This window comes from Bombina bombina, chromosome 7 (assembly GCF_027579735.1).
Source record: "Bombina bombina isolate aBomBom1 chromosome 7, aBomBom1.pri, whole genome shotgun sequence".
Taxonomy (NCBI): Eukaryota; Metazoa; Chordata; class Amphibia; order Anura; family Bombinatoridae; genus Bombina; species Bombina bombina.
Genome location: NC_069505.1, coordinates 426065173 through 426091743, shown reverse-complemented (window position 1 = coordinate 426091743; position 26571 = coordinate 426065173). Strand labels below are relative to the sequence as shown.

Sequence of the window (26571 nt, the reverse complement as noted above, 5' to 3'; positions counted from 1 at the left end):
ACAATTTTAAACAACATTCTAATTTACTTCTATTATCTAATTTATTTTAATCTTTAGATATCCTTTGTTGAATAAATAGTGATACACATGGGTGAGCCAATCACATGAGGCATCTATGTGCAGCCTCCAATCAGCATCTACTGAGCCTATCTAGATATGCTTTTCAGCAAAGTATATCAAGAAAAGTTGTTTAAAATTGTATGTTCTTTCTAAATCATGAAAGGAAAAATTTCGGTTTCATGTCCCTTTAACTGCAAAATGTTGCTGGACCAGGATATGTGAGTGTGTCTTTATCAGGCTCCGGTGCCTGTAGGAAAGATATGCTCAAAGACTCTTTGGCTGCAAGGATCAGTTATGTTATAAATGTTATATTTTGTTTGCCCCAGACAGAGACCCCTACACATTCTACAGCACTTCCCAGTTCTCCTGCATTTAATTCTCAGTTCCCCTGCTCAGGGCACTTTTCATTGTGTTAGCCTTTGCTGACATCTGGAAGCTCACAGATGCCTGTCCTGACAGCTGACAGGCGAGAGAACTGGCAGCTGTAAAGGAGAATATGGGACCTGTGTTAGACGCAGAGCTGGAGCCTAGTTTTCTGAACGGTGGTGTGGGGGGAAGGGACTGAATTTGTGTGCTCTCTGTTCCCCATGCTGCATTCCTCATTTCCGGTCAGCCATCAGTAATCTGTTTTATAACCTTCTAGAGCTCACATGGCCAAGCTGTGAACAGCAGTGCTGATATAATCTAGGGACCACTGCTGCACAGCCTGACCCTGAGAACTCTAAAAGCTGTTATAACAAATTACTGAGCAGCAGACTGGTATAAGGAATGCAGCATGTGTTCAAGTGTCTTACAGACGTCTCTGACATTGAAGGGGTTAAGCAATACTGTTGTCCTTGGTGGGCTAGAAGTCTCATCTACCATAAATGAAGTAATCTGTTGTCCCTTATCAAAATAACAAGGAGAAAAAAATAGGTGATGTCTCTGGCATCTACTTATCAAGCCGTCAACTTACTTGCATTAGACGGCACCAATACGCTCGCCTAAGATCGCTTAACATCGCTGCCGTGGACCTGAATACGTTCTCCAAAATTGTAAATGAAGCTGTCAAAAAGCCGCGCACCAAGTACGGGGCGATGAGCAGCGGATTGTTGTTAACTAACAGTCATCGATCCTGCTGCTCTTCGGCTTTTTCACAGCTTTATTGGTACCCTCTCACTAAACACCCACACTATACTAAACTGTTTACCCCCTATACCGCCGCTCCCGGAGCACAACACAACTCTAATAAATGTATTGACCCCTAAACCGCCGCTCACGGACCCCGCCGCAAATAAATAAAGTCTTTAACCCCTAACCCGCCACTCTCGGAGCCCACCGCCACATACATTATACTTATTAACCCCTAATCTGCCGCCCCCTGCACCACCGCCACCTACATTATACTTATTAACCCCTAATCTGCCGTCCCGACACCGCCGCCACCTACATTATACTTATTAACCCCTAACCTGCCGCCCCGACACCGCCTACATAAAGTTATTTACCCCTAATCTGCCCCCTTACACCGCCGCCACCTACATTATACTTATTAACCCCTAATCTGCCACCCCCTACACCGCCGCCACTATATTAAATTTATTAACCCCTAAACCTAAGTCTAACCCTAACCCTAACACCCCCTAATTTAAATATAATTTAAATAAATATAAATAAATATTCCTATCATTAAATAAATTATTCCTATTTAAAACTAAATACGTACCTATAAAATAAACCCTAAGCTAGCTACAATATAACTAATAGTTACATTGTAGCTAGCTTAGGGTTTATTTTTATTTTACAGGCAAGTTTGTATTTATTTTAACAAGGTAGAATAGTTATTAAATAGCTATTAACTATTTAATAACTTCCTAGTTAAAATAAATACAAATATACCTGTAAAATAAAACCTAACCTAAGTTACAATTACACCTAATACTACACTATAATTAAATAAATTCCCTAAACTAAATACAATTAAATGCAATTATCTAAAGTACAAAAACAAACAAACACTAAATTACAGAAAATAATAAACAAATTACAAGATTTTTAAACTAATTACACCTAATCTTATGCCCCTAACAAAATAAAAAAGCCCCCCAAAATAAAAAAAAAAGCCCTACCCTACACTAAATTACAAATAGCCCTTAAAATGGCCTTTTGCGGGGCATTGCCCCAAAGTAATCAGCTCTTTTACCTGTAAAAAAAAATTACAAACCCCCCCCCAACAATGAAACCCACCACCCACACAACCAACCCTACTCTAAAACCCACCCAATACCCACTTAAAAAACCTAACACTAACCCCTTGAAGATCACCTTACCGTGAGAAGTCTTCACCCAAGCGGGCCGACGTCCTCTACGAATCTGGCATAAGTGGTCCTCCAGACTGGCAGAAGTGGTCCTCCAGAAGGGCAGAAGTCTTCATCCAGATGGCATCTTCTATCTTCATCCATCCGGCGCGGAGCGGGTCTATCTTCAAGACATCCGACGCGTAGCATCCTCTTCTGACGACGTCTTCTTATTGAATGAAGGTACCTTTAAGTGACGTCATCCAAGATGGCGTCCTTTCAATTCTGATTGGCTGATAGAATTCTATTAGCCAATCGGAATTAAGGTAGAAAAAATCCAATTGGCTGATGCAATCAGCCAATAGAATGCAAGCTCAATCCTATTGGCTGATTGCATCAGCCAATAGGATTGAACTTAAATACTATTGGCTGATTGCATCAGCCAATAGGATTTTTTCTACCTTAATTCCAATTGGCTGATAGAATTCTATCAGCCAATCGGAATTGAAGGGATGCCATCTTGCATGACGTCACTTAAAGGTACCTTCATTCAACAAGAAGACGTCGTCAGAAGAGGATGCTCCGCGTCAGATGTCTTGAAGATGGACCCACGCCGGATGGATGAAGATAGAAGATGCCGTCTGGATGAAGACTTCTGCCCGTCTGGAGGACCACTTCTGCCCGTCTGGAGGACCACTTCTGCCGGATTCGTTGAGGACTTCGGCCCGGTTGGGTGAAGACTTCTCACGGTAAGGTGATCTTCAAGGGGTTAGTGTTAGGTTTTTTAAGGGGGTATTGGGTGGGTTTTAGAGTAGGGTTGGTTGTGTGGGTGGTGGGTTTTAATGTTGGAGGGGGTTTGTAATTTTTTTTTACAGGTAAAAGAGCTGATTACTTTGGGGCAATGCCCCGCAAAAGGCCCTTTTAAGGGCTATTTGTAATTTAGTGTAGGGTAGGGCTTTTTTTATTTTGGGGGGGCTTTTTTATTTTGTTAGGGGGATTAGATTAGGTGTAATTAGTTTAAAAATCTTGTAATTTGTTTATTTTCTGTAATTTAGTGTTAGTTTGTTTTTGTACTTTAGATAATTTTATTTAATTGTATTTAATTGTATTTAGTTTAGGGAATTTATTTAATTACAGTGTAGTGTAATTGTAACTTAGGTTAGGTTTTATTTTACAGGTATATTTGCATTTATTTAAACTAGGAAGTTATTAAATAGTTAATAACTATTTAATAACTATTCTACCTTGTTAAAATAAATACAAACTTGCCTATAAAATAAAAATGAACCCTAAGCTAGCTACAATGTAACTATTAGTTATATTGTAGCTAGCTTAGGGTTTATTTTATAGGTAAGTATTTAGTTTTAAATAGGAATAATTTATTTAATGATAGGAATATTTATTTAGATTTATTTAAATTATATTTAAGTTAGGGGGTGTTAGGGTTAGAGTTAGACAGGTTTAGGGGTTAATAAATTTAATACAGTGTCGGCGTTGTAAGGGGTGGCAGATTAGGGGTTATTAAGTGTAATGTAGGTGGTGGCAGTGTAGGAGGGGGCCGATAAGAGGTTAATAACCTAAATTATTCCTATTTAAAACTAAATACTTACCTTTAAAATAAACCCTAAGCTAGCTACCATATAACTAAGTTAGTTACGTTGTATCTAGTTTAGGGTTTATTTTTATTTTACAGGCAAGTTTGTATTTATTTTAACTAGGTAGAATAGTTACTAAATAGTTATTAACTATTTAATAAATACCTAGCTAAAATAAATACAAATTTACCTGTAAAATAAAACCTAACCTAAGTTGCACTAACACCTAACACTACACTACAATTAAATAACTTACCTAAATTAAATACAATTAAATAAATTAAATAAAATTAGCTAAATTACAAAAAAACAAACACTAAATTACAGAGAATAAAAAACAATTTACAAGATATTTAAACTAATTACACCTAATCTAATAGCCCTATCAAAATAGAAAAAGCCCCCCAAAATAAAAAAAAACCCTAGCCTAAACTAAACTATCAATAGCCCTTTAAAGGGCCTTTTGCGATGCATTGCCCCAAAGAAATCAGCTCTTTTACCTGAAAAAGAAATACAAACAACCCCCCAACAGTAAAACCACCCACACAACCAACCCCCCAAATAAAACCCTAATTAAGAAAACCTAAGCTCCCCATTGCCCTGAAAAGGGCATTTGGATGGGCATTGCCCTTAAAAGGGCAGTTAGCGCTATTGCTGCCCAAAGCCCTAACCGAAAAATAAAACTCACTCAATAAACCCTTAAAAAGTCCTAACACTAACCCCCTGAACATCCACTTACAGTTTTGAAGATCCAACATCCATCCTCAACGAAGCCGGGAGAAGTCCTCATCGAAGCGGCAAGAAGTCCTCAACGAAGCCGGGAGAAGTCTTCATCCAAGCCGGGAGAAGTGGTCCTCCAGACGGGCAGAAGTCTTCATCCAGACGGCATCTTCTATCTTCATCCATCCGGCGTGGAGCGGGTCCATCTTCAAGACATCCGACGCGGAGCATCTTCTTCTTTCCGATGACTACCGACAAATGAAGGTTCCTTTAAATGACGTCACCCAAGATGGCGTCCCTTAAATTCCGATTGGCTGATAGAATTCTATCAGCCAATCGGAATTAAGGTTGAAAAATCCTATTGGCTGATGCAATCAGCCAATAGGATTGAACTTCAATCCTATTGGCTGATCCAATCAGTCAATAGAATGCAAGCTCAATCTTATTGGCTGATTGCATCAGCCAATAGGATTTTTTCAACCTTAATTCTGAGACTCTCCGAGCAGAAGACATAGCAATAAGAAACAAAACCTTAACAAATTAATATCTATGGAATGCAATGGCTTAACGGAGCCTGCTGCAAAACTTTAAGAATAAGGTTAAGGCTCCAAGGAGAAGCAACAGACTTAAACACAGGCCTGATTCTGACCAAAGTCTGACAAAAGGATTGAACATCTGGCACATTCGCCAGACGCTTGTGTAACAAAATAGATAATGCAGAAATCTGAGAACTGACTGACAATCCCTTCTCCAGACCTTCCTGGAGAAAAGACAAAATCCTAGGAATCCTGACCTTACTCAAAGAGTAGCCCTTAAAGTGTAACACCAATAAAGGTATTTACACCATACCTTATGGTAAATCTTTCTAGTAACAGGCTTGCGAGCCTGGATCATGGTCTCAATGACCGACACAGAAAAATCACTCTTAGACAGAACTAATGCAGTCAGCTTCAGAGAAACGAGATTTGGATGAAGGAATGGACCCTGATTTAGAAGGTCATTCCTCAGAGGCAACCTCCAAGGTGGAAGAGATGACATCTTCACTAGGTCTGCATACCAGATCCTGCGAGGCCATGCAGGAGCTATAAGAATCGCTGATGCTCTCTCCTGTTTGATACGAGCAATGACTCGTGGAAGGAGAGCAAACGGAGGAAACAAATATGCTAGACTGAAATCCCAATGAACCGCCCAAGCCTCTATCAGGGCGGGCCTGAGTATCTCTTGGCCTTTAACCATACCTTGGAAGCTTGGTATTCTGCTGAGATGCCATCAGACCCAACTCCGGCATCCCCCATTTGAGGGTTAACCTGGAAAACACCTATGGATGGAGAGCCCACTCCCCGGGATGAAAAGTCTGTCTGCTCAGGAAATTCACTTCCCAGCTGTCCACTCCTGGAATGTGGATCACAGATAGACAGCAATTGTGAGCTTCTGCCGATTGAACAATCTGAGCCACCTCTTTCATGGCTAAGAAACTCTGAGTTCCTCCCTGGTGGTTGATGTAAGCCACTGAGGTGATGTTGTCCGACTGGAACCTGATAAACCGGGCTAAAGACAACTGACGCCAAGCCAACAGAGCATTGTAAATCGCTCTCAACTCCAAGATATGTATGGGGAGAGCAGACTCTTCCTGAGTCCATAGTCCCTGCGCCTTTAACAAGTCCCAGACTGCTCCCCAACCCAATAGGCTGGCGTCCGTGGTCACAATCACTCAGGAAGGTCTCCGGAAGTATGTGCCCTGAGACAGAGGCTCCTGAGAAAGCCACCATGGGAGAAAGTCTCTTGACCAACTCAGAAAAATCACGCTTAGACAGAACTAACACAGTCAGCTTCAGAGAAACGAGATTTGGATGAAGGAATGGACCCTGATTTAGAAGGTCATTCCTCAGAGGCAACCTCCAAGGCAGAAGAGATGAAATCTTCACTAGGTCTGCATACCAGATCCTGCGAGGCCATGCAGGAGCTATAAGAATCGCTGATGCTCTCTCCTGTTTGATACGAGCAATGACTCGTGAAAGGAGAGCAAATGGAGGAAACAGATATTCTAGACTGAAATCCCAAGGAACCGCCCGAGCATCTATCAGGGCAGGCCTGAGGATCTCTTGGCCTTTAACCATACCTTGGAAGCTTGGTGTTCTGCCGAGGCGCCATCAGACCCAACTCCGGCACCCCCATTTGAGGGTTAACCTGCAAAACACCTACGGATGGTAGAGCCCACTCCCTGGGATGAAAAGTCTGTCTGTTCAGGAAATCCACTTCCCAGTTGTCCACTCCTGGAATGTGGATGGCAGATAGACAGCAATTGTGAGCTTCTGCCGATTGAACAATCTGAGCCACCTCTTTCATGGCTAAGGAACTCTGAGTTCCTCCCTGGTGGTTGATGTAAGCCACTGAGGTGATGTTGTCCGAATGGAACCTGATAAACCGGGACAAAGACAACTGAGGCCAAGCCATCAGAGCATTGTAAATCGTTCTCAACTCCAAGATATTTATGGGGAGAGCAGACTCCTCCCGAGTCCATAGTCCCTGCACCTTTAACAAGTCCCAGACTGCTCCCCAAATCACTAGGCTGGCGTCCTTGGTCACAATCACTCAGGAAGGTCTCCCTGAGACAGAGGCTCCTGAGAAAGCCACCATGGGAGAAAGTCTCTTGTTGACTGATCTAGATCTATCCTTTGAGACAGATTCAAATGGTCTCCATTCCATTGTCTGAGCATGCATAACTGCAGAGCTCTCAAATGGAATCAAGCAAAGGGAATGATGTCTATGGAAGCGACCATCAGACCAATTACCTCCATACATTGAGCCACTACTGGCCGAACAGTAGACTGCAGAGAAAGGCAAGAGGAAAGAATCTTGGATTTTCTGACCTCTGTCAGAAATATTTTCATAGATAGGGAATCTATTATGGTCCCTAAGAAAACTACCCTTGTAGCTGGAACAAGGGAACTCTTTCCCAGATTCACTTTCCATCCATGGGAATGTAGAAAAGACAACAAGATCTCTGTATGAGAGTTTGCATGTTGAAAAGATGGCGCCTGGGGGGCGTGTCTAAGCATCAGACATGGAGGGACGCACTTCAAGGAAGCTCCCCAACTAATTTCATTTTCTACTGCCTATTTCCTTCATTAAACCCCATCTAGCTACATAAACTATGATATTCATCTAGAAGAAGACACGGAGCTAACTATACTCAATATTTTTATGTCCCTACAAGCAGAAAACTTACTCTGGCCTATCTGAGAAAATTGCGGCCTAATACCATCGGCTCATCATATCCCTCTGGTCAGCCTACTGATTGTGTAAAACTGTTTAGCTTTGTTTCACTGCTTAACCCTACCTGAATACACAGCTCAAATATGGCAGAGGACCTCTATTTACAGATCCAATCTCTATTTAAAGACTTGGAACTACAGATCCTTCAAAACTTTGGGGATCCCTGATACGTAATAAGAGCGCCACGGGACGAAGGAGATCTATTCCTATTAAATGGAACTGGAGTGAGGGATACCGAGACGCAACATGAGGAGCCCGGATCAACTATGCTACTCCCCTCCCCTAAGCCTCCAGATGACACAGTGTCCGGACAGATGCCGGAGGAGCAGGGGCTCATTTTATCGGTGAGAGATCTTGAAGGAATGCAGAGCAGAACCGGACTGCACATCTCCCGTCAAGCTGTCAGTTACCCCAAATCCGGCAAGACCGCAGAGACATGGGCAGTTACAGCGTTTGTCACGGACTCACAATCTCCTTGTTGGGGGAAGGGTTTTAACAGCAGAGTGCAGTATCCTGAAACGCTGAGCAAACACCAAGGTCTCCTACTGTACGCCAGCAGCATGGATGTACAGATCGCTGCAAAATATGAGAGTCTCATCCCCTCTAGCCATACACCACGTAATACCACGGATGGAGGGGACATGCCTGACTTATTTTGGCCCACCTGTGACCGACCACTGAACCACCTCCTTCTTGCACTTGTACTCACACAGATACAAAAGAGAGGTGTTGGGTAATTCGATGACATTACAGGTTATGCTATACAGGGTACCTGGTTACCTACTGATTAAGGATGGTTGTCGGTTATACATTTAGAAGTTAACTAATTACTGTTATATGCATAATATTAAGATGCTGGTTTCTCACTACATATCTTCATGTTTATATGTTCTACACGTTAAATGGTCTTGTGACTGGCTATCTTCTGTCTGCTACTTGTACATTTTACTGTTGGGCATTATGCTAGTTGGATATATTACTGAGAATATTGTTATTGTAATGTTGTTAAATCACGCTATGCATACCCACAAGGCACTTAGATTATTATAATTTTATTCCCAAATTATCACTAGCCCATAGTATATAGCATTTAGAGAACCAGTTATCTCTATGAAACTAACTATGTCTATTACTATATCATAAGTAATGTATGTGTGGTCTCACTGTTTTATTATGACATAGGAGATCCTGACACCTCAGTCTTTGTTCCTTCTCCCTTATTTTTATAAGCGTAACAGTATTAATGGCCCTATAATATTATCTATTCTAATATATTTCTCTACCTATCAACAGCTCACGCTAATACCAGACTTAAGTATGGTAAAAGATTAATAGCAGCGCTCATCTGTGTAACAGTTTTTCATATATGTAGTTACATACCTAGCAGGTCTAGGGTACTACTCCTTTACTTTCTAAGGCGTGAGGGGACACTTATAGTACACATATATTAGCTCCTTTGGCCCTAATGAGCAAATCAGAGGGACAGAGTCTATGACATAGCTCTTTATATGGCTTCTTCCATAGGTAACAATGCAATATGGGGTGGCAGTTACATCCATCTAAATTATACCCCTTACTATATTTCATGCAGCACATGGACGTGAAGCTAATTATATTATTACCGCTTTAAACACAAACATGTTTGCTTTTATGGGCATATTGTACTTTGTTTATTCATGCAGTGGTTTCTAGGTCCCTATATGTCCAGACCTGATTCTTTTACAGGGATTGTGATATCATATGAGTTCTTTCTCATATACATAGCATTGATTAAGTATAGATACTGCCTTTATCATATATACATGTGGTGATATACTCCTAGTGTCGCTTGTTAATAACAACGGTTTCTGGTTTCTGGAAATGTTTCATTAGAATGCTGAGATTAACTGCAAGGACCATATAATTTGACCTAACTACACTACTCTATCTCAGGGGTCCACCATCTGTATTTTGGTTTGATTGAGGGATTTAATGCTGCCCCATTCCACATGAAACTCATCTGGGTCTATTTTCTGTTATATTTAACTTAGAACATCTGTAACACCCGAATGTTTTTCTTGCCTTTACAGCCAATTTTACCAGCTGATATTCAGTTTGCCACTACATAGTGTAACCCTCAATTGTGTAATTTTCTGTACTATTACTTCCTATCATTACCATATAACCTAGCACTGCCCATCCCTCTTTATAAATTCAGCTCATAGTTATCCCTTAATTCAGCAGTCCCATAGAGTCATCTCTTCGTAAGTGCTTTTAAATATATCCCCTCCCTATCCCTTATTTGAGGTTTTCTGAGTCTTTCACCAAAGATAGGAGCTTGTTTATAGACCTCCATAATTCACCTTCTGATCTTGACTGTAAGTCGTATTTACAAACTTACCAGCGCATGTTATATCAACATACCCCTGGACACATCCCCCCCCCCTTCAATATTAAAGCGGCTCTGGTCCGCTGTTTACCCCTTATGTTTCGCTTCTCATACTACCACATACTAAACGTTTCCCCTATTAAAAACGAGATTTCTTTCTACTAAGTTCATTCACATATCCATGGATGGAGTTATAAGATAACCTACAGAGAAGTGCCCAGAAAATTTATAATTCAAAAAATTGTCTCTTCTACCGCTTCCATGTTAAACATACAAATAGGTCCTACTTTCTATTATCGACATCATCTACCCTCATATTCTATGTACTATGTAAATTACTTGTTATTGTGAATGAACTTTATTCAATATCTTACATCTGCCAATAATCTCAATAAAAATTGTTTAAAAAAAAAAATGGCGCCTGAACCAATATGTCGTCCAGGTATGGCACCACTGTAATTTCCCGAGACCTGATCACTGCTAAGAGAGCCCGCAGAACCTTTGAGAAAATTCTGGAAGCTGTGGCAAGGCCAAACGGAAGAGCCACAAACTGAAAGTGTTTTTCTAGAAAAGCAAATCTCAGGAACTTGTGATGATCCCTGTGGATGGGAACATGAAGATAAGCATCCTTCAGGTTTATGGTTGTCATGAACTGACCCTCTTGGACCAAAGGAAGAATGGAATGAAGAAACTTGTTGAGACACTTTAGGTCTAGAATAAGATGAAAAGTCCCCTCTTTTTTGGGAACCATGAACAGATTTGAATAGAATCCTAGACCCTGTTCCCTTACTGGAACTGGGACTATCACTTCCAGGGAAGAAAGGTCTCGAACGCAATTCAAGAATGCCTCTTTTTTTATCTGGTCTGCAGAACCTGTCCCTGGGAGGAAAAGTCTTGAATTTTTTTTTGTATCCTGAGATACTATGTCCACAGTCCAGGGATCTGGGACATCTCGTATCCAAGCTTGATGAAATATAGAAAGCCTGCCCCCACTTGATCCGATTCCGGATCAGAGGAAAACCCTTCATGCTGATTTAGACTCAGCTGCGGGCTTCTTAGATTGCTTCCCCTTGTTCCAAGACTGAGTGGGTTTCCAAGAAGACTTGGACTGTTCCTGCTTGGAAGAGGAAGACTTTCCTTTGAAGTTACAAAAGGAACGAAAATTACTTTGACGTCCTTTAGGTCTATTCTTCTTGTCTTGTGGTAGAAAAGACCATTTTCCACCAGTAATATCAGAAATTATTTCTGCCAGACCAGGTCCAAACAAGGTCTAACCCTTGTAAGGAAGTGCCAGAAGCTTGGACTTAGAGGTAACATCCGCTGACCATGATTTTAGCCACAACCCCATGTGGGCTAGGACATCGAAGCCAGATATCTTGGCTCCCAGTTTAATAACTTGCATGTAGCATCAGAAATAAAGGAATTGGCTAGCATGAGAGCCTTAATTCTGTCTTGGATCTCCTCCAAAGGAGTCTCTACTAAAATTGAATCAGACAAGTCGTCGCACCAATAAGTTGCTGCACTTGACACAGTAGCAATACAAACTGCAGGTTGCCATTGAAGACCTTGATGAACATACATCTTCTTCAAATAAGCCTCCAGCTTTGTGTCCATTGTATCCTTAAAAGAGCAGCTATCCTCTATAGGGATAGTAGTTCTCTTAGCCAGAGTAGAAATGGCCCCTTCTACTTTAGGCACCGTACGCCATGAATCTGTAATGGAGTCAGCGACAGGAAACATCTTTTTAAAGACAGGAGACGGGAAAAAAGGTATCCCTGGCTTCTCCCATTCCTGTGAAATAATCTCCATGGCACGGTCTGGAACAGGAAACACTTCCACAGTGGAAGGAACATCATAGTATTTATTAAGTTTACTAGATATTTTAGGGTTGACAACGACAGGAGTATCGGAGTCATCCAAAGTAGCCAAATACACAAAGGTGTTCAAGCTTAAATCTTCTACTTCAGCATCAGATGAAGGAATTATACTGTCCGAATCTGAGATTTCACCCTCAGAGGCTACCAACGTATCCTCCTCATCAGACTTATGAGGGAGAGCCACCTGAGTAGCAGTGTTTGGAACAGAAAACTTACTATCTGAATCTCTAATTTTCCTCTTGCAGTTTCCCTTTAACATAGGAAAAGCAGATAATTCCGCAGATACCGCAGAAGATACCTGAGCAGCAAATTCTGCAGGCAAATAAATTCCTCCAGGAGGTTGAGAAGAACTGCAGGGCACTGCATGTGACGCCATAGAGGCTTGGGACATTTGAGGAGAAAGCTGTGGCATTGCCTGAACAGCATAAAAATTTTACTTTTACACTCTATAGTTCTAGCTAAACAAGAAGCACATAATTGCATGGGCAAAACAATTTGTGCCTCCAAACATAGTAAACATCTGTCACAAGCAACACTGTCCTCTATCTGGTCTGCAGATTGATCCATGTCCACAGCACAGTAAAAATTCCCAAAATTAACTGAGAGAGAAAAATAAATAAATTGACTACTGTCACTTTAAATCTCTTTAATCCAAGAGCGTTATTTTTCTGTAGCATAACACGCTAAATAGACATTGACAAGTTTTGACAAAAACATTAAACACCTCTACACCACTGAGGTGCTCCTACCGTACCCACAGGAGTATATAAAAAACTGAAAAATCGGCAGCCATAATTCTCTTTCAGTGTATCGAGCCTACACAGGAGAATGAAGGAAAGCTGTGATCCCTCTCCGATCCGATACTACAGAGAGCCGGAAGTCACATGATCATCAGAGAAGGGAAACTGCTCCACACTAAAAGCGTGCGTCCCCTATCTCCGCTAAAAGACCACTCAACAGCAAGGTAACTCCTCCCAGAAGGCTAACTGATACTCCAGAGAGGTACAAACAGTGAAAAACATGAGCCGTAAAAAACGCTAGTTGTCACAGACAATATGCCTCAAGCAGCATGTGAAAACACATATATTCAAAAAGCAGCACTTTAGCTTACTGAACTAACTTTCCAATAAAAGCCCACAAAAAACAAAAATAAACCACAGTGGATTAAAAGTTCCATATATGAATGGAAAAAATTAACCCCTAATCTCCCACATCAGTGCCTGCACCCTACTCATGAAATAATCCAGCCTAATGGGTTATATGAAAACAGTCCCAAATATACTGCAGCATAAATCTTCTTAAAGTGCCAGTCTTCAGAACCTAGAAAACAAAAAGCCCTTACCTGCTGTGACGGATACCCTGCTACCCCAACTGGGTAGCTAAGCCAAAAGGACCTTGCTTCTTCCATGGAAGGCTGCAGCTATGTAGCTGCCAAGTGACCACAACCAGTAGCCCACCCAGATGCCAGACAGCACCAGTATATCAGGATCCCAACCTGTGACAGACTCTGGCTACCCTGACTGGGTAGCTCTGTCAGAGGGTCCTTCCTATGCCTGGAACAGGCTGCTATGTAGCCAAGGAAAGTGATTTTAGCAGGAGCCCACCCAAATAACTAGATATACTAGCATTCAGGTGAAACAAGAACTGATTTTATTGGAAAACACACCCTCTTTCTATACACAAAGCTCATCTTGATAAGACACTGGACAATCCCACAATTTTCCCACCATTCCCACCCCTCCAGACAGGCTGGCGCCTCCATAGCAGCCATAGTCCCGCAGAATCCCAGTACACAGGGGTGTCGGTTTCTGGGTGATCCCGGTGGAGCGGCGGCACGTCCTGGGTGTCATTTTAAAGCTTGTGGTCCCCAGATGCCACAGTCTAAAAGGCTGTGTGATTCGTTACTGGGGACCGGAGATACAGTCCATGGAAGTTATGGGGGTAGGGGTATCCAAAACCCCTGTTCCCAAAGGAGCTCCCCTCCAGTAATTCCCCCAGCTGTTGTTCTCCCTAGGGGCTACCTATCCACAAAAGAGTGAAGCTCTGGGGCAAAGGGTCACTGGAGCAACCAGGGGTAAAGTTAGCGGGTGTCCTGCTGTTCTGTGGCCGACCGAGAGTTCCAGGAGCCCGGCCAGCCTGAGAGGGGTTAGGCGAGTGTCCATTGTGAGGCGACCTACTGGGAGTTCCAGGAGCCCGGCCAGCCTAGGAGGGTTTTTCCCGGTCATAGATCAGCTCTTACATGACCAAGTGTAAACAGCAAAACAACACATAGCACGCATGTTTGAGATTCCGTAAGCCATGAAATGGCCAAATCTAATGTAACAGGGAGTGAGCAATGTAATAGGGAGGTGGGGGGTAACCTTGGCTGTCTGGTATCCATGACATCTCCCCCCCTCCAGTTTGGCAGACCTGGCTAGACCCTTAATGGGTCGGCCTGGGGCTGTCCGATGGTGGCCCTCCACTTCTTGGTTGCTGGGAGAGGTTATCCCATCTCTCCTGGGCTTTGGGCAACCTGGGGGGTTCCTGCTGGCGTTTATCCCCTGCGCCCTCGGCGCAGGGATAGTCACACGATGCAAAGTCCCAAACAAGTTTGCCAAGTCCGGCTCCCAAACAGTTGCTCTCCCACAAGTTCTAGTCTCTTTAGGTTCCATGGCCACACTGCCTCCCTCTGTGACCCTCGGTTGAGTACCGGCTGACCCACCCACAGCCAAAGCCATTGCCGGTTATCCGTCTGTATTCTCACCCCAGACCGGAGGGTGAGGTTGCTCCTTGGTGGGCCAGGCAAGACTCGGTGCCAAAACTTAGGGGAAACCAACTGCAGGGCCGTCTCCCCCAGACCCAATGTCATATCTGCCCCCTGTGGGAAATCCTCCTGGGCGGAAAAAAGGGTAGAGATCATGCCCAGCTACTGGGGAGAGAGAGATGGCTGTCTCTCCTCCTGGGAAGGGGATCTGCACGGGATGGCTCTGCTGCTGGGGAGAGAAACTAACTGTCTCCTCTCCTGGCTCTGCCGCTGGGGAGAGAGACCGACTGTCTCCTCTCCCAGGAACGGGTTCTGTGTAAGGGAAGGGAGGACGACTACCTCTGCTCCAATGGGATGGCTCTGTCGCTGGGGAGAGAAACCAACTGTCTCCTCTCCTGGCTCTGCCGCTGGGGAGAGAGACTGACTGTCTCCTCTCCCAGGAAGGGGTTCTGTGTAAGGGGAGGGAGGAAGACTACCTCTGCTCCCAGGGGATAGCTCTGCCGCTGGGGAGAGAGACTGACTGTCTCCTCTCCCTGCTCCTGGCTCTGTTGCTGGGGAGAGAGACCGACTGTATCCTCTCCCAGGAAGGGCTTCTGCATACGGGGAGGGAGGACGACTACCTCCGCTCCCAGGGAATGGCTCTGCGGCTGGGGAGAGAGACAGACTGTCTCCTCTCCCTGTACCTGGCTCTGCCACTGGGGAGAGAGACCAACTGTCTCCTCTCCCAGGAAGGGGTTCTGCTTACGGGGAGGGAGGACGACTACCTCTGCTCCCAGGGGAAGGCTCTGCCACTGGGGAGAGAGACCGACTGTCTCCTCTCCTGGCTCTGCCACTGGGGAGAGAGACTGACTGTCTCCTCTCCCAGGAAGGGGTTCTGTGTAAGGGGAGGGAGGACGACTACCTCCGCTCCCAGGGGATGGCTCTGCCGCTGGGGAGAGAGACCGACTGTCTCCTCTCCCTGCTCCTGGCTCTGCCGCTGGGGAGAGAGACCGACTGTCTCCTCTGCCTGTACCTGGCTCTGCTGCTAGGGAGAGAGACCGACTGTCTCCTCTCCCAGGAAGGAGTTCTGCTAACGGTGAGAGAGGACGACTACCTCCGCTCCCAGGGGATTGCTCTGCTGCTGGGGAGAGAGACCAACTATCTCCTCTCCCGGGAAAGGGTTCTGTGTAAGGGGAGGGAGGACGACTACCTCCTCTCCCTAGTTTCCCGGAGCTGCTGCAGGGGCTGGGCAGAGGCCGGCAGCTCTCTGCCCTGTTGCCAGCTCTTCTGCTGGGGTGGCTCCCTTATCCAATTCCATAAGCTTGGGGCCATGCTGATCTGTATCTAGCAGCTCGTTGTCGCTTATGCTCTGTGGCCACTCCTCAGAGGCCAACCTCCATGATTCCTAGACTGCTGCACCACAGCTCTGTGCGGACTCCGTGGCATGCTGCTGAAATCGGTCTAGCAGCTTCTTGTATGCCTTTTCCAGTTCCCATTCTTGAAAAATAAGCGATATCATATCGGATACCAGCCAGGGTACCCCCGAGAGATCCAACAGCTGCTCTCAGGAGAGGCAAATGTTCTTTATTTTCAGTGTCGCCCAGCTCCCAAATTCTGGGTTCTCTGTCATCTTTTCCAATAGTAATCCTTTATTGCAAATCATATCTAAATAGGCTCATTTGCTGCGGTTTGGTGGCTGCACATAGATGCCTCATGTTATTGACTCACCCAGGCACATTTCTATTTCTTCAACAAAGGACACCTAAAGAATGAAGCAAATAGATAATAATTGGAATGTTTTTGAAAATGTAATTCTCTATCTGAATCATTAAAGAAAAATGTTGTGTTTCATGTCACTTTAAAGTTCTTTCACTTTAGTTGATATTTAAATTAGTGTAAGTATGCTAAAAATGTATCTTTTCCTTTAAAGGTTCGCCATAAACCTGGGCAAAGACGCCTCCAACTTTATCCTTCATTTCAACGCACGGTTTAACCTTCATGGTGACACGAACACCATAGTGTGCAATTCCAAGGAGAGTAATTACTGGGGGGCGGAGCAAAGGGAAAGAGCATTTCCTTTCAAGCAGGGAGAGGAAACCTCAGTGAGTTGCTTTTTTGACATTCTGTTATTAAAGGGATATTTTCTTTTGTGATTCAGACATAACAAACATTTTCTTTTAAAGTTTCCAATTTACTTCTATTATCAAATTTGCTTTGTTCCTATGATATTTTGTGTTATAGAGATACCTAGGTAGCATCTGGTGCACAACATGACAGGAAATAGTGCTGCCATCTAGTGCTCTTGCAAATGGATAACATTCTTGCAAAACTGCTGCCAAATAGTGCTCCAGACATGTGCACGCTCCTGAGATTACCTCCCTGCTTTTCAACAAAAGATACCAAGAGAACAAAGAAATTGTGATAATAGAAGTAAATTAGAACGTTATAGAGGATTGCATGCTGTATCTGAAATGTGAAAGAAAAATGTTGGGCTTCATATCCCTTTAACTCCTTGCCTGCTGAAAGTGTGTAATACATCACAATCCTCACTGGCGGTCAAGACGTTAAAGTTCTGGTAAACTTTCCCCTATTTAAAATCAGATCCAGATAGTTGGTGATATTTTAGATAGAGTTTAATTCATCAGTTGTAATGAAGTTGCGCTATAACTTACTTTTTAATAAAGATATGAAATTCAAATACCCTGTGCTCCGCAGCCCTCTTCAAAAGTCAATTTTTTTCTGTGAGTTTAAGGTTTGAATTGTTGTCCAATCAGCACTCTCCCCATATGGCACTTTTATTGCACCTAGAGCGCTAGAGCGTTAGTTCACAGAAAAATTGACTTTTGAAGTGGGCAGCAGAGCTCGGGTTATTTGAATTTTATTTATATATTAAAAAGTAAGTTATAGCACAACTTCATTACAACTACCAATCCTGTTCTGCGCATACAATAAAATAGATAACTACCAATCTTGTTCTGCACATGCAATAAAATAGATAACTACCAATCCTGTTCTGCGCATGCAATAAAAACATAATTTATGTAAGAACTTACCTGATAAATTCATTTCTTTCATATTGGCAAGAGTCCATGAGCTAGTGACGTATAGGATATACAATCCTACCAGGAGGGGCAAAGTTCCCCAAACCTCAAAATGCCTATAAATACACCCCTCACCACACCCACAATTCCGTTTAACAAATAGCCAAGTAGTGGGGTGATAAAGAAAGGAGTAAAAAGCATCAAAGGAATTTGGAATTAATTGTGCTTTATACAAAAAAATCATAACCACCATAAAAAGGGTGGGCCTCATGGACTCTTGCCAATATGAAAGAAATGAATTTATCAGGTAAGTTCTTACATAAATTATGTTTTCTTTCATGTAATTGGCAAGAGTCCATGAGCTAGTGACGTATGGGATAGCAATACCCAAGATGTGGAACTCCACACAAGAGTCACTAGAGAGGGAGGGATAAAAATAAAAACAGCCATTTTCCGCTGAAAAAAATTAATCCACAACCCAAAAAATAAGTTTATTCTCATAAATGAAAGGAAAAACCTTAAATCAAAAGCAGAAGAATCAAACTGAAACAGCTGCCTGAAGAACTTTTCTACCAAAAACTGCTTCTGAAGAAGCAAATACATCAAAACGATAGAATTTAGTAAATGTATGCAAAGAGGACCAAGTTGCTGCTTTGCAAATATGATCAACTGATGCTTCATTCTTAAAAGCCCAGGAAGTGGAGACTGATCTAGTAGAATGAGCTGTAATTCTCTGAGGCGGGCTTGACCCAACTCCAAAAAATCTTGATGAATCAAAAACTTTAACCACGAAGCCAAGGAAACAGCAGAAGCCTTCTGACCTTTCCTAGAACCAGAAAATATAACAAATAGACTAGAAGTCTTCCTGACATCTTTAGTAGCTTCAACATAATATTTCAAAGCTCTTACCACATCCAAAGAATGTAAGGATCTCTCCAAAGAATTCTTAGGATTAGGACACAAGGAAGGGAAAACAATTTCTCTATTAATGTTGTTGGAATTCACAACCTTAGGTAAGAATTTAAATGAAGTCTGCAAAACCGCCTTATCCTGATAAAAAATCAGAAAAGGAGATTCACAGGAGAGAGCGGATAATTCAGCAACTCTTCTAGCAGAAGAGATGGCCAAAAGAAACAACACTGTCCAAGAAAGTAGTTTAATGTCAAAAGAATGCATAGGCTCAAACGGAGGAGCCTGCAAAGCCTTCAAAACTAAATTAAGACTCCAGGGAGGAGAGATTGATTTAATGACAGGCTTGATACGAACCAAAGACTGCACAAAACAATGAATATCAGGAAGTTTAGCAATCTTTCTGTGAAATAAAACAGAAAGAGCAGAGATTTGTCCTTTCAAGGAACTTGCAGACAAACCTTTATCCAAACCATCCTGAAGAAACTGTAAAATTCTAGGAATTCTAAAAGAATGCCAAGAGAATTTATGAGAAGAACACCATGAAATCTAAGTCTTCCAAACTCAATAATAAATCTTTCTAGAAACAGATTTACGAGCCTGCAACATAGTATTAATCACTGAGTCAGAGAAACCTCTATGACTAAGCACTAAGCGTTCAATCTCCATACCTTCAAATTTAATGATTTGAGATCCTGATGGAAAAACGGACCTTGAGATAGAAGGTCTGGCCTTAGTGGAAGTGGCCAAGGTTGGCAACTGGACATCTGGACAAGATCCGCATACCAAAACCTGTGAGGCCATGCTGGAGCTACCAGCAGCACAAACGATTGCTCAATGATGATCTTGGAGATCACTCTTGGAAGAAGAAATAGAGGCGGGAAAATATAAGCAGGTTGGTAACACCAAGGAAGTGTCAATGCATCTACTTCTTCCGCCTGAGGATCCCTGGACCTGGACAGGTACCTGGGAAGTTTTTTGTTTAGATGAGATGCCATCAGATCTATTACTGGAAGCCCCCACATCTGTACAATTTGAGAAAACACATCTGGGTGGAGAGACCATTCTCCCGGATGTAAAGTCTGATGACTGAGGTAATCCGCTTCCCAATTGTCTATACCTGGGATATGAACCGCAGAAATTAGACAGGAGCTGGATTCCGCCCAAACAAGTATCTGAGATACTTCTTTCATAGCTTGAGGACTGTGAGTCCCACCCTGATGATTGACATATGCCACAGTTGTGACATTGTCTGTCTGAAAACAAATGAACGGTTCTCTCTTCAACAGAGGCCAAAATTGAAGAGCCCTGAGAATCGCACGGAGTTCCAACATATTGATTGGTAATCTCGCCTCTTGAGACTTCCAAACTCCTTGTGCTGTCAGAGATCCCCAAACAGCTCCCCAACCTGAAAGACTCGCATCTGTTGTGATCACAGTCCAGGTTGGACGGACGAAAGAGGCCCCTAAAATTATACGATGGTGATCTAACCTCCAATTCAGAGAAAGTCAACATTGGGATTTAAGGATATTAATAGTGATATCCTTGTATAATCCCTGCACCATTGGTTCAGCATACAAAGCTGGAGAGGTCTCATATGAAAACGAGCAAAGGGGATTGCGTCCGATGCTACAGTCATGAGACCTAAAACTTCCATGCACATAGCTACTGAAGGGAATGACTGGGACTGAAGGTTCCGACAGGCTGCAACCAATTTCAAACATCTCTTGTCTGTTAGAGACAAAGTCATGGACACGGAATCTATCTGGAAAACCAAAAAGGTTACCCTTGTCTGAGGAATCAAATAACTTTTTGGTAAATTGATCCTCCAACCATGTCTTCGAAGAAACAACACTAGTTGATTTGTGTGAGATTTTGCAGAACGTAAAAACTGAGCGAGTACCAAGATATTGTCCAAATAAGGAAATACCGCAATACCCCGCTCTCTGATTACAGAGAGTAGGGCACCTAAAAGCTTTGAAAAGATTCTTGGAGCTGTCGCTAGGCCAAAAGGAAGAGCAACAAATTCGTAATGCTTGTCTAGAAAAGAGAATCTCAGGAACTGATAATGATCTGGATGAATCGGAATATGAAGATATGCATCCTGTAAGTCTATTGTGGACATATAATGCCCTTGCTGAACAAAAGGCAGAATAGTCCTTATAGTCACCATTTTGAAAGTTGGTACTCTTACATATCGATTCAAAATCTTTAGATCCAAAACTGGTCTGAATGAATTCTCTTTCTTTGGGACAATGAATAGATTTGAATAAAACCCCAGACCCTGTTCCTGAAACGGAACTGACATGATTACCCCTGATAACTCCAGGTCTGAAACACACTTCAGAAAAGCCTGAGCCTTTACTGGGTTTACTGGAATGCGTGAGAGAAAAAAATCTTCTCACAGGCGGTCTTACTCTGAATCCTATTCTGTACCCCTAAGAGACAATACTCTGAATCCAATGATTTTGGACCTTCTTTGAAAAATATTAATCTGCCCCCTACCAGCTGAGCTGGAATGAGGGCCTCACCTTCATGCGGACTTGGGGGCTGGTTTTGATCTCTTAAATGGCTTGGATTTATTCCAATTTGAAGAAGGTTTCCAATTGGAAGCAGATTCCTTGGGGGAAGGATTAGGTTTCTGTTCCTTATTTTGATGAAAACAGTTAAAAGCTTTAGATTTACCCTTAGATTTTTTATCCTGAGGCAAAAAAACTCGCTTTCCCCCAGTAACAGTTGAAATTATTGAATCCAACTGACAACCAAATAATTTATTACCTTGGAAAGAAAGAGATAGCAATCTGGATTTAGAAGTCATATCAGCATTCCAAGATTTGAGCCACAAAGCTCTTCTAACTAAAATAGCTAAAGACATAGATTTAACATCAATTTTGATAATATCAAAAATGGCATCACAAATCAAATTATTAGCATGTTGAATCAACTTAACAATGCTAGACAAATCATGATCCGATACTTGTTACGCTAAAGTATCCAACCAAAAAGTCGAAGCAGCTGCAACATCAGCCAAAGAAATTGCAGGCCTAAGAAGATGACCTGAATATAAATAAGCTTTCCTTAGATAAGATTCAAGTTTCCTATCTAAAGGATCTTTAAAAGAAGTACTATCTTCCATAGGAATAGTAGTACGTTTAGCAAGAGTAGAGATAGCCCCATCAACTTTGAGGATCTTTTCCCAAAACTCCAATCTAACTTCTGGCAAAGGATACAATTTTTTAAACCTTGAAGAAGGAATAAAAGAAGTACCAGGCTTATTTCATTCCTTAGAAATCATATCAGAAATAGCATCAGGAACTGGAAAAACCTCTGGAATAACCACAGGAGGTTTATAAACAGAATTTAAACGTTTACTAGTTTTAATATCAAGAGGATTAGTTTCCTCCATATCCAATGTAATCAACACTTCTTTTAACAAAGAACAAATATACTCCAATTTAAATAAATAAGAGGATTTATCAGTGTCAATATCTAAGGCAGGATCTTCTGAATCAGATAGATCCTCATCAGAGAAGGATAATTCAGTATGTTGCTGGTCATTTGAAATTTCATCAACCTTATGAGAAGTTTTAAAAGACCTGTAACGTTTATTAGAGGGTGGAATGGCAGACAAAGCCTTCTGACTAGAATCAGAAATAAATTATTTTAAATTTAAAGGTATATCTTGTGCATTAGATGTTGAGGGAACAGCAACAGGTAATGAACTACTAATGATGGATACATTATCTGCATGTAAAAGTTTATCATGACAACTATTACAAATCACAGCTGGAGGTATAATCTCCACAAGTTTACAACAAATGCCAAATGCACTTAGCTTTGGTAGAACTGTTAACAGGTAGCAGGGATCCAGCAGTGAATGCTAAGACAGGAACAGATTGAGACATCTTGCAAATGTAAGAGAAAAAAAACAACATATAAAGCAAAATTATCAATTTCCTTATATGGCAGTTTCAGGAATGGGAAAAAATGCAAACAGAATAGCCCTCTGAAATAGAAAAAAGCAAGAGGCAAATAGGAATGGGGTCTAAAATAATGAAAATATTTGGTGCCAAGTATGACGCACAACAAACAGAAAAATATTTTTTGGCGCCAAAAAACGCCTGGAAACGACACACTCGCGTGATAGATGACGCAACCTTGTGAAAGGACCTGGTGTCAACTAAGACGCCGTAAATTATGAATTTGCGTCAACAAACGTAACTTTGCGCCAAAAAAATCTCGCGCCAAGAATGATGCAATAAACTTTAGCAATTTGCGCCATCGCCAGCCTAATTCTACCCGCGATTTAGAAAAATGACAGTCAATTGAAAAAAGACTGCACCCCAGGTAAGAAATAAATTTCTAAAAAATGCATTTCCCAGATATGAAACTGACAGTCTGCAAAAGGAAATATACTGAAACCAGAATCATGGCAAATATAAGTACAATACATATATTTAAAACTTTATATAAATACATAAAGTGCCAAACCATAGCTGAGAGTGTCTTAAGTAATGAAAACATACTTACTTGAAGACACCCATCCACATATAGCAGATAGCCAAACCAGTACTGAAACAGTTATCAGTAGAGGTAATGGAATATGAGAGTATATCGTCGATCTGAAAAGGGAGGTAGGAAATGAATCTCTACGACCGATAACAGAGAACCTATGAAAAAAAAACCTGTGATAAAAACCATTGCATTCAAAAGGTGATACTCCCTTCACATCCCTCTGACATTCACTGTACTCTGAGAGGAAACAGGCTTCAAAAATGCTGAGAAGCGCATATCAACGTAGAAATCTAGCACAAACTTACTTCACCACCTCCATAGGAGGCAAAGTTTGTAAAACTGAATTGTGGGTGTGGTGAGGGGTGTATTTATAGGCATTTTGAGGTTTGGGAAACTTTGCCCCTCCTGGTAGGATTGTATATCCCATACGTCACAAGCTCATGGACTTTTGCCAATTACATGAAAGATAACTACCAATTCTGTTCTGATCATGCAATAAAATAGATAACTACCAATCCTGTTCTGCGCATACAATAAAATAGATAACTACCAGTCCTATTCTGCGCATGCAATAAAATAAATAACGACTAGGCCTGTTCTGCGCATACAATAAAATAGATAACTATCAGTCCTGTTCTGCACATACAATCAAATAGATAACAACCAGTCCTGTTCTGCGCATGCAATAAAATAGATAACTACCAGTCCTGTTCTGCCCATACAATCAAATAGATAACGACCAGTCCTGTTCTGCGCATGCAATAAAATAGATAACTACCAGACATGTTCTGCGCATACAATAAAATAGATAACTACCAGTCCTTTTCTGCTCATGTAATAAAATAGATAACGACTAGGTCTGTTCTGCGCATGCAATGAAATAGATAACTACCAATCCTGTTCTGCGCATGCAATAAAATAGATAACTACCAATCCTGTTCTGCGCATGCAATTAAATAGATAACTACCAATCCTGTTCTGCGCATGCAATAAAATAGATAACTACCAGTCCTGTTTTGCTCATGCAATGAAATAGATAACTACCAATCCTGTTCTGCGCATGCAATGAAATAGATAACTACCAATCCTGTTCTGCGCATGCAATTAAATAGATAACTACCAGTCCTGTTTTGCTCATGCAATGAAATAGATAACTACCAGTCCTGTTCTGCACATGCAATAAAATAGATAACTACCAGTCCTGTTCTGCACATACAATCAAATAGATAACTACCAGTCCTGTTCTGCGCATGCAATAAAATATATAACTACCAGTCCTGTTCTGCGCATGCAATAAAAATAGATAACTACCAGTCCTGTTCTGTGCATGCAATAAAATAGATAACTACCAATCCTGTTCTGCGCATGCAATAAAATAGATAACTAACAATCCTGTTCTGCATATGCAATAAAAAAGATAAAGACCAGTCCTGTTCTGCGCATGCAATAAAATAGATAACGACTAGGCCTGTTCTGTGCATACAATAAAATAGATAACTACCAGTCCTGTTCTGCGCATGCAATAAAATAGATAACTATTGTGGCAAACCTAGCCACTTCTGGACTATAACGTAAGAAAGGTTGTCTGTGACAGACCCTTCGGTCAGGACTGAAAGTGTTAACTTTATTTTCTAACCACAAGTGGCTGGCTCCAGCTACAATCTAATTAATGCTTAGCATTCTATTGTTTGATCACCCCCAGAGAGAAACGCCTAAGTGATAAGGAGAGTCAAGAGTGTCCTGTGGTTGAAGTGTTTAAGTAATATAATCCTATTGTATCATGTCAAGGGCGCTTCTCCCTTTTATCTAATGTACAACATTCTTTCCACCCCCATCTGGGGGGGGGGGGTCAAAAACCTGTATAAATCTGTATGCTGCCTTCAAATAAAGTGTTATTCTGTTTAAAACCTGAAAACTGGCTGGGTTGTGAACTGCTGATTCCCTATGCAGGACATTGTTCCCTGGTGTTAACCCTTGGTATCCGGTTGGTACCGTTACAATTGGTGGCAAGCGACGGAATGAACCTTATCGCCCAGAAGAGCAACTACACAAGCCAGTAACCTCAGGAAGAGGGGGATTACTACAATACTGACTAAGATGGAAGGAGTACCAGGGACCGAAGTGAATGGAGATGGATTATTCTAAGCTAAAGAGACAAACGTAAAAGGAACTGCTAGAAGCCAGGGGAAAGATAGGCAGCAGCAAACCCAAGGCTATATTAATTGCTGAGCTGATGGAGGGAGACAGAGCTCGCAGCGCTACGCCTCCAGCAGCCATGGAGGAGACCCTATACCAGAGGGAAATGAGGACCAGGCTGGAATTTTTACCCCAACCTGTACCACGGGATATGCTATCCGTGGTAATGGCAGATGTGCAGGAGTACGTGATGGCACACAGTCCGCGGAATGCATCCTCCCGAGCAGAATCCATTTTGGACGCACTCAGCAACCCAGTAAGACCCAAAATCCCATACCATGCATTTAAAATGTTTTGTGAGGAGAAGGATGAGATTGATGGGTATTTACAGGATTTTGAGAGACTGTGCGAGTTACATGATTTGGAGCAGTCCGTATGGGTGCCGGTGCTAGCAGGCAAGCTAGCCGGTAGGGCAGCGGAAGCGTATCGCGCTGTACCCAGGGAGGACAGCAGGGATTACGCTAAAGTGAAGAGAGCGATCTTGGAAAGATATGCCATTACCTCAGAGGCATACCGGCGCAAGTTTAGAGGCCTGCGCAAGCCAGAAAGAGATTCCCATGCAGAGTGGGCCCACAAGCTGGATCAAGCATCTCAGGGGTGGATACAGGCCAGCCAAGCTACCACCATGGAAGAATTGCGACAACTGATGCTGTTGGAGCAATTCTTTAACGGCTTGTCCCCAGAAGCCCAAGAATGGGTGAGAGATCGAAAACCCCTCACCTTAACCGAAGCAGCCAGATTAGCAGACCAGCATTTTGATGCCAGGAGGCACCATGGACTACAGCCTAACAACGGACGGGCTAATATACAATGCCACACCTGCAAGCAGTGGGGACATATGGCACGTGAGTGCACCCAAAATCGGAGCAGACAAGCTTGGAACCAGGTCAGACAGAACCTGGCCCCAAGGGCGGCTGCTCACCATTACCAAACGGAGCCAGCCGCTCATGAGGTGTTGAGCACCCAAGCCGAGGAACCCCTGGGAATTCTGCATGAGGTGATGTCGGTCCAGGGAC

The 26571-nt window shown here is 42.4% G+C and overlaps 1 protein-coding gene across 2 annotated transcripts in view; it reads left to right on the top strand.

Annotated features, from left to right (window-relative positions):
• The window catches only part of LOC128666601 (galectin-1-like), a 163231-nt gene that overhangs the window by 127589 nt on the left and 9071 nt on the right, over positions 1-26571 (top strand). For both annotated transcript variants that reach the window (XM_053721297.1, XM_053721298.1), the window contains one exon: positions 16825-16996. In XM_053721297.1, coding sequence (XP_053577272.1) covers positions 16825-16996 — 172 coding nt within the window. The remainder of the gene's footprint in view (positions 1-16824; positions 16997-26571) is intronic.